This window comes from Larus michahellis, unplaced genomic scaffold, assembly GCF_964199755.1.
Source record: "Larus michahellis unplaced genomic scaffold, bLarMic1.1 SCAFFOLD_35, whole genome shotgun sequence".
In the NCBI taxonomy this organism is placed as follows: domain Eukaryota; kingdom Metazoa; phylum Chordata; class Aves; order Charadriiformes; family Laridae; genus Larus; species Larus michahellis.
The window spans coordinates 71,711-80,944 of NW_027436006.1; the positions used below are offsets into that span (position 1 = coordinate 71,711).

The 9,234-nt window shown below is 55.1% G+C and overlaps 1 protein-coding gene across 1 annotated transcript; it reads left to right on the forward strand.

The window, feature by feature from the left end:
• Positions 1–973: 973 nt before the first annotated feature.
• On the forward strand, positions 974–1,936 carry LOC141736856 (olfactory receptor 14C36-like). Its single transcript, XM_074571482.1, has one exon. It carries the CDS (start codon positions 1,004–1,006, stop codon positions 1,934–1,936), a length of 933 nt encoding a protein of 310 aa, XP_074427583.1. The 5' UTR covers positions 974–1,003.
• The last annotated feature ends 7,298 nt before the right edge of the window (positions 1,937–9,234 follow it).

Here is a 9,234-nt window from a genome sequence, read left to right on the forward strand (position 1 = left end):
CACACAGTGTAGCCCCCCAATCTCAGCGTCACAAACACTTGGCCATCAGTTTCCTTCCCAACAGCTCAACCAACAAAGAGGGAGATGGGGATTCAGCTTCAGCTGAGACACAAGCACTTGGGTCCTGCCATGCGGATTTTTCCATGGAGGAAAAGCAACAAAATCCTCTCGCGGACTTTGGAGCTAGGCACTAGAGTGTGCCTGACTGGAAAAGACCTTTTAGGACACCCCATCTTAAAGACATTTGACTCTTTCCCTGAGGGGGCCCTGCTGAGCTGCAGGCTGCCCTCCAGAAGGTCACAGCTCTCCCATGGCATCTCTGTGTTTTCTAAGTACCCAACAGAGAAGACACCACAGCGCCAAGGCCAAGGAGATGCCACGGGACGGCTGTAGGTCGGCAGCTGCAGTGAGGCCTCTGTGTCCCTGGCTGGGAGGGGAGAGATGAGCTTCCTCTGCTCTCAGTAGTGTCTGGTCTTTTGGGGGGAACACCTGAGTGTTACTGTCCTCAAGCGCAAAAAGGTGCCTGCCCAGGGCAGCTGGGAGCAGGGCTGAGGGACAGGTCAGCTCTCCACACTCTTCACTTAGGGATAGTCCCTTTGCCTGCCAGCACCCACAAGATTTCACCTGGAGTGCAGCAGGATGCTCCAAAACTCCTCAGCTCTTGTGTGACAACTGGAACAAAATCCACAAAACAAATTCCCCTCAACTTTGCTCTGCAGTCAGGTCAATTAGGAGTGCCAATGCTGAAAAGCTCTTCGATATCAAAAGTGGATATAGGCTAAGATCACCCCGTCTTCCTATCGACCAATTGCTGTAGGCAGGACTGAATCCTGCAGAGCCCCCTGCTCCCAGTGGCACCCTCAGCCAGCACCAACCACAGCTCATGAAAGGGACCTGCCAAAGGTCTACTTGAAAGGGGAGAGGAAGTTTCATAAGTTTTTCTGAGAAACTGAATAGACTTTGGTCTCCTCCTTGAACAGGTCCCCATGTCCAGAGGACAAAAATGTCCAATGACAGCTCCCTCACCCAGTTCCTCCTCCTGGCATTCGCAGACACACGGGAGCTGCAGCTCTTGCACTTTGGGCTCTTCCTGGGCATCTACCTGGCTGCCCTCCTGGCCAACGGCCTTATCATCACCACCATCGCCTGTGACCACCGCCTCCACACCTCCATGTACTTCTTCCTCCTCAACCTCTCCCTCCTCGACCTGGGCTCCATCTCCACCACTGTCCCCAAAGCCATGGCCAATTGCCTCTGGGACAAAAGGGCCATCTCCTATGCAGGATGCGTGGCACAGGTCTTTCTGTTTGTCTTTTTCATTTCAGCAGAGTTTTATCTTCTCACTGTCATGGCCTATGACCGCTACGTTGCCATCTGCAAACCCCTGCACTATGGGACCCTGATGGGCAGCAGAGCTTGTGTCCACATGGCAGCAGCTGCCTGGGGCAGTGGGTTTCTCCATGCTCTGCTGCACACGGCCAGTACATTTTCCCTGCCCCTCTGCCAGGGCAATGGCCTGGACCAGTTCTTCTGTGAAATCCCCCAGATCCTCAAGCTCTCCTGCTCAGACTCCTTCCTCAGGGAAGCTGGGCTTCTTGTGGTTAGTGTCTGTTTAGGCTTTGGATGTTTTATTTTCATTGTGCTGTCCTATGTGCAGATCTTCAGGGCCGTGCTGAGGATCCCCTCTGAGCAGGGACGATGTAAAGCCTTTTCCGCGTGCCTTCCTCATCTGTCTGTCATCTCCCTGTTTCTCAGCACTGCCATGTTTGCCTACCTCAAGCCCCCCTCCATCTCCTCCCCAGTTCTAGACCTGGTGGTGGCAGTCCTGTACTCAGTGGTGCCTCCAGTACTGAACCCCCTCATCTACAGCATGAGGAACCAGGAGCTCAAGGATGCCCTAAGGAAACTGGCTCCATGGACGTTGTTTCACCATTAATAAATTGTCTCCCCTTCTCTGCATGTTTCCTAGACTTTCTGTTAGGCAATAAGCCTGCTTTTTTCCCTTGCAGTAATCCTGCTTCTATATAATTTTCTGTGTTTGTACCACTTGTCTTGAGGTTTGTTCCAGTTGTGTCTGACCCTTGCACAACACTGTGTCACAGGTGACCTGCCTAATAGCAGCTCTTCAAGAAAAAGGCATCTCCTAGGTGCAGTGCCTGGATGCTAGGTGCTTCCTCCAAAGGTGCTGCCAATAAAATGTCCAATGAACGGGTCTTTCAAAGAGTCTGTTTTCCCTGTGTTTGGGGTTAAGGTCGCTGTACTATTGGGTTCCGTTGGACCAAAAGTTCTGGTTTGAAAGGCTCTCTTCTTGTCTCCAGTGGTAGTGGAGATGGTGCATGAGCTCCCGATTACCTCCTCAGGCTGCTTCACATGCGTCAGAACTTTTGGCATACAGCAGATTCTATGGAAATGAATTTGGACATGTGAGGAGAGGATGGGGACTATCCATGTGCCCTCAGTTGGGAGTGAATGAAGATACAGGGGATGAAACATCCACAGAGGTGAAGTACCCCACAAGCCAAACACTAAATTGAGGTATGCACAAACAAGGACTCTGCAATGCCCAGAAAGCCAGTGTGGATCCAGTAGGCATGGGAAAGGGAGGCTGGAGAGGTGTGGGAGCTGCCTGAGGACCCTCAGGGCCAAGGAATGTCATGCTGTCCTGGGGAGTGGGACTGATGGGAGCAGAGGAGGGGGCAAATTCAGTCAGGGTTGGGGGTCACCTAAAAAGGTTATCAGGAGAGGCAGAGAGTGACTAGCCTGTTTTCCTCATTCCCTTGAGGCCAGCACTAGCCTGGGGCTGATGGGGAGGCTGAGATCCTTGTCTGCCCCCCAGGAGCTGTGTGCCCTTCAGAGGAGTGGGGGCTGTGGAGTGAGTGCCGAGAGCTCTGCAGCAAATGTGGTGGGCACTGCTGTGGGACCAGCCCAGCCTGGGCAGCTGTGCTTGGCTGGGCAGAGGAGAGGGCAAGGGATCTGCAGAGAGATGAGGAACAGCTGGGATGGGCTGGCAAAAGCCTGGGAGAGGAAAGCATCAGTGTACAGCTAAGTTGTGTGAGTGTGCAGGGTGTGCGCACTCCAAGTGTGGCCTCACCAGTGTTGAGTAGAGGGGAAGGGTCACCTCCCTCCATCTGCCAGCAATGCTTTTCTTGATGCAGCCCAGGAGGCTGTTGGCCTTTGTCATGGTGGTGCATTGCTGGCTCATGCTCAGCTGTTTGTCCTCCAGGACCCCAAGGTCCTTCTCTGCAGAGCCACTATCTAGCCAGTCAGCCCCCCGCATGATGTCCACAGTGTGGCTAGATCACAAGTTGTTCTCCCCCAGGGACTTTCTCAGCAGCAGCTTGTCCTTCTTGCAGATCAGCTCCACCGCTGCCATAGGTCCCACAGTGCTTCAGAGTAACCTGGGACAGCAAACCCCTCTCCTGCCAGGGCTGAAGAGCCAAGGCCTGTTTCTCTCTGGCCTTGGGGACTGCAGCTTTTACTCTAGTTGTAGGAATCTCATTCATCATTTTGTGTCCACCTGCCATCCACTCCAGCATGCCTCTGCAGGGTTTCTGGCAAGAAGTGTGGCCTGTGGGGGACCCACACCGGAGCAGGCTGCAAGTGCACATTGCTGGCTCATGTTGATCTTCTTATCCACCAGCACACCTAAGTTCCTCTCCTCAGGGCTGCTCTCAAGCCATTCTCCACCCAGCCTGTATTTGTGCCTGGGATGGCCCCGACCCACATGCAGGACCTTGCACCTGGCCTGGTTGAACTTCATGAGGTTCACACAGGCCCATCTCTCAAGCCTGTCCAGGTCCTTCTGGATCACATCCCATCCCTCCAGCTTGTCAACTGCTTCACACAGCTTGGTGTTGAAACAAAGAACTCTACTCAACAGCACTTGGATACTGTGAAGTCCGTGTACTTTATTCGGCACCCAGGTCAAACTGCATTAGGGACAAGTTCCCTAAGGGTGTTCCCACTGTTATCGCAAGCTTTTCATGAGTCTTTCCCCCTTGGCGCGGCGCCAGGCTCCAAAATAGCCATATGTCTGGAGACTGGTCCCACGCCCAAAGAGCCAGGAGGGAAAACTGTACCTTTTTCTAAAGGCCTTTGGGAACTGCTTGCATAGCCCCAGAGAACGTGGGACTGCAGGCTTTCCTGGCGCCTTCAGCCTCAAAACCACCCTTTCCCACTTGGCGCCGCGACAGGTTCCAAAACGAACATATGTCTGGAGATTGGTCCCACGCCCAAAGAGCCAGGAGGGAAAGGTGTGCCTTATTCTAAAGCTCTTTGGGAACCGCTTGCGTAGCCCCACGGACCTGGGGGCTGCAGGCTTTCCTGCTGCCTTCAGCCTCAAAACCACCCTTTCCCACTTGGCGCAATGCCAGGCACAGAAATGGCCATATGTCTGGAGATTGGTCCCATGCCCAAAGAGCCAGCAGGGAAAACTATGCCTTGTTCTAAAACTCTTTGGGAACCGTTTGCGTAGCCCCACACACGTGGGGGCTGCAGGCTTTCCTGCTGCCTTCAGCCTCAAAACCACCCTTTCCCACTTGGCGCCACGCCAGGCACAAAAATGGCCATATGTCTGGAGATTGGTCCCACGCCCAAAGAGCCAGCAGGGAAAACTATGCCTCGTTCTAAAGCTCTTTGGGAACCGCTTGAGTAGCCCCACACACCAGGGGGGCTGCTGTGTCTGGAGACTGGTCCCACGCCCAAAGAGCCAGCAGGGAAAACTATGCCTTGTTCTAAAGCTCTTTGGGAACCGCTTGCGTAGCCCCACGGACCTGCAGGCTGCAGGCTTTCCTGCTGCCTTCAGCCTCAAAACCACCCTTTCCCACTTGGCGCCGCACCAGGCCCAAAAATGGCCATATGTCTGTAGATTGGTCCCACGCCCAAAGAGCCAGCAGGGAAAACTATGCCTTGTTCTAAAGCTCTTTGGGAACTGCTTGCGTAGCCCCACACACCAGGGGGGCTGCTGTGTCTGGAGACTGCTCCCACACCGAAAGAGCCAGCAGGGAAAACTATGCCTTCTTCTAAAGCTCTTTGGCAACCGCTTGCATAGCCCCACAGACCTGGGGGCTGCAGGCTTTCCTGCTGCCTTCAGCCTCAAAACCACCCTTTCCCACTTGGCTCCACGCCAGGCACAAAAATGGCCATATGTCTGGAGATTGGTCCCACGCCCAAAGAGCCAGCAGGGAAAACTATGCATTGTTCTAAAGCTCTTTGGGAACCGCTTGCGTAGCACCACAGACCTGGGGGCTGCAGGCTTTCCTGCTGCCTTCAGCCTCAAAACCACCCTTTCCCACTTGGCGCCATGCCAGGCACAAAAATGGCCATATGTCTGGAGATTGGTCCCACGCCCAAAGAGCCAGCAGGGAAAACTATGCCTTGTTCTAAAGCTCTTTGGGAACAGCTTGCGTAGCCCCACACACCAGGGGGGCTGCTGTGTCTGGAGACTGGTCCCACGCCCAAAGAGCCAGCAGGGAAAACTATGCCTTGTTCTAAAGCTCTTTGGCAACCGCTTGCGTAGCCCCACAGACCTGGGGGCTGCAGGCTTTCCTGCTGCCTTCAGCCTCAAAACCACCCTTTCCCACTTGGCGCCACGCCAGGCACCAAAATGGCCATATGTCTGGAGATTTGTCCCACGCCCAAAGAGCCAGCAGGGAAAACTATGCCTTGTTCTAAAGCTCTTTGGGAACCGCTTGCGTAGCCCCACACACGTGGGGGCTGCAGGCTTTCCTGCTGCCTTCAGCCTCAAAACCACCCTTTCCCACTTGGCGCCGCGCCAGGCACAAAAATGGCCATATGTCTAGAGATTGGTCCCACGCCCAAAGAGCCAGCAGGGAAAACTATGCCTTGTTCTAAAGGTCTTTGGGAACCGCTTGCGTAGCCCCACGGACCGGGGGGCTGCAGGCTTTCCTGCTGCCTTCAGCCTCAAAACCACCCTTTCCCACTTGGCGCAATGCCAGGCACAGAAATGGCCATATGTCTGGAGATTGGTCCCATGCCCAAAGAGCCAGCAGGGAAAACTATGCCTTGTTCTAAAACTCTTTGGGAACCGCTTGCGTAGCACCACACACGTGGGGGCTGCAGGCTTTCCTGCTGCCTTCAGCCTCAAAACCACCCTTTCCCACTTGGCGCCACTCCAGGCACAAAAATGGCCATATGTGTGGAGATTGGTCCCACGCCCAAAGAGCCAGCAGGGAAAACTATGCCTCGTTCTAAAGCTCTTTGGGAACCGCTTGCGTAGCCCCACACACCAGGGGGGCTGCTGTGTCTGGAGACTGGTCCCACGCCCAAAGAGCCAGCAGGGAAAACTATGCCTTGTTCTAAAGCTCTTTGGGAACCGCTTGCGTAGCCCCACGGACCTGCAGGCTGCAGGCTTTCCTGCTGCCTTCAGCCTCAAAACCACCCTTTCCCACTTGGCGCCGCACCAGGCACAAAAATGGCCATATGTCTGGAGATTGGTCCCACGCCCAAAGAGCCAGCAGGGAAAACTATGCATTGTTCTAAAGCTCTTTGGGAACCGCTTGCGTAGCACCACAGACCTGGGGGCTGCAGGCTTTCCTGCTGCCTTCAGCCTCAAAACCACCCTTTCCCACTTGGCGCCATGCCAGGCACAAAAATGGCCATATGTCTGGAGATTGGTCCCACGCCCAAAGAGCCAGCAGGGAAAACTATGCCTTGTTCTAAAGCTCTTTGGGAACAGCTTGCGTAGCCCCACACACCAGGGGGGCTGCTGTGTCTGGAGACTGGTCCCACGCCCAAAGAGCCAGCAGGGAAAACTATGCCTTGTTCTAAAGCTCTTTGGCAACCGCTTGCGTAGCCCCACAGACCTGGGGGCTGCAGGCTTTCCTGCTGCCTTCAGCCTCAAAACCACCCTTTCCCACTTGGCGCCACGCCAGGCACCAAAATGGCCATATGTCTGGAGATTTGTCCCACGCCCAAAGAGCCAGCAGGGAAAACTATGCCTTGTTCTAAAGCTCTTTGGGAACCGCTTGCGTAGCACCACAGACCTGGGGGCTGCAGGCTTTCCTGCTGCCTTCAGCCTCAAAACCACCCTTTCCCACTTGGCGCAATGCCAGGCACAGAAATGGCCATATGTCTGGAGATTGGTCCCATGCCCAAAGAGCCAGCAGGGAAAACTATGCCTTGTTCTAAAACTCTTTGGGAACCGTTTGCGTAGCCCCACACACGTGGGGGCTGCAGGCTTTCCTGCTGCCTTCAGCCTCAAAACCACCCTTTCCCACTTGGCGCCACGCCAGGCACAAAAATGGCCATATGTCTGGAGATTGGTCCCACGCCCAAAGAGCCAGCAGGGAAAACTATGCCTCGTTCTAAAGCTCTTTGGGAACCGCTTGAGTAGCCCCACACACCAGGGGGGCTGCTGTGTCTGGAGACTGGTCCCACGCCCAAAGAGCCAGCAGGGAAAACTATGCCTTGTTCTAAAGCTCTTTGGGAACCGCTTGCGTAGCCCCACGGACCTGCAGGCTGCAGGCTTTCCTGCTGCCTTCAGCCTCAAAACCACCCTTTCCCACTTGGCGCCGCACCAGGCCCAAAAATGGCCATATGTCTGGAGATTGGTCCCACGCCCAAAGAGCCAGCAGGGAAAACTATGCCTTGTTCTAAAGCTCTTTGGGAACTGCTTGCGTAGCCCCACACACCAGGGGGGCTGCTGTGTCTGGAGACTGCTCCCACACCGAAAGAGCCAGCAGGGAAAACTATGCCTTCTTCTAAAGCTCTTTGGCAACCGCTTGCATAGCCCCACAGACCTGGGGGCTGCAGGCTTTCCTGCTGCCTTCAGCCTCAAAACCACCCTTTCCCACTTGGCTCCACGCCAGGCACAAAAATGGCCATATGTCTGGAGATTGGTCCCACGCCCAAAGAGCCAGCAGGGAAAACTATGCCTTGTTCTAAAGCTCTTTGGCAACCGCTTGCGTAGCCCCACAGACCTGGGGGCTGCAGGCTTTCCTGCTGCCTTCAGCCTCAAAACCACCCTTTCCCACTTGGCGCCACGCCAGGCACCAAAATGGCCATATGTCTGGAGATTTGTCCCACGCCCAAAGAGCCAGCAGGGAAAACTATGCCTTGTTCTAAAGCTCTTTGGGAACCGCTTGCGTAGCCCCACACACGTGGGGGCTGCAGGCTTTCCTGCTGCCTTCAGCCTCAAAACCACCCTTTCCCACTTGGCGCCGCGCCAGGCACAAAAATGGCCATATGTCTAGAGATTGGTCCCACGCCCAAAGAGCCAGCAGGGAAAACTATGCCTTGTTCTAAAGGTCTTTGGGAACCGCTTGCGTAGCCCCACGGACCTGGGGGCTGCAGGCTTTCCTGCTGCCTTCAGCCTCAAAACCACCCTTTCCCACTTGGCGCAATGCCAGGCACAGAAATGGCCATATGTCTGGAGATTGGTCCCATGCCCAAAGAGCCAGCAGGGAAAACTATGCCTTGTTCTAAAACTCTTTGGGAACCGCTTGCGTAGCACCACACACGTGGGGGCTGCAGGCTTTCCTGCTGCCTTCAGCCTCAAAACCACCCTTTCCCACTTGGCGCCACTCCAGGCACAAAAATGGCCATATGTGTGGAGATTGGTCCCACGCCCAAAGAGCCAGCAGGGAAAACTATGCCTCGTTCTAAAGCTCTTTGGGAACCGCTTGCGTAGCCCCACACACCAGGGGGGCTGCTGTGTCTGGAGACTGGTCCCACGCCCAAAGAGCCAGCAGGGAAAACTATGCCTTGTTCTAAAGCTCTTTGGGAACCGCTTGCGTAGCCCCACGGACCTGCAGGCTGCAGGCTTTCCTGCTGCCTTCAGCCTCAAAACCACCCTTTCCCACTTGGCGCCGCACCAGGCACAAAAATGGCCATATGTCTGGAGATTGGTCCCACGCCCAAAGAGCCAGCAGGGAAAACTATGCATTGTTCTAAAGCTCTTTGGGAACCGCTTGCGTAGCACCACAGACCTGGGGGCTGCAGGCTTTCCTGCTGCCTTCAGCCTCAAAACCACCCTTTCCCACTTGGCGCCATGCCAGGCACAAAAATGGCCATATGTCTGGAGATTGGTCCCACGCCCAAAGAGCCAGCAGGGAAAACTATGCCTTGTTCTAAAGCTCTTTGGGAACAGCTTGCGTAGCCCCACACACCAGGGGGGCTGCTGTGTCTGGAGACTGGTCCCACGCCCAAAGAGCCAGCAGGGAAAACTATGCCTTGTTCTAAAGCTCTTTGGCAACCGCTTGCGTAGCCCCACAC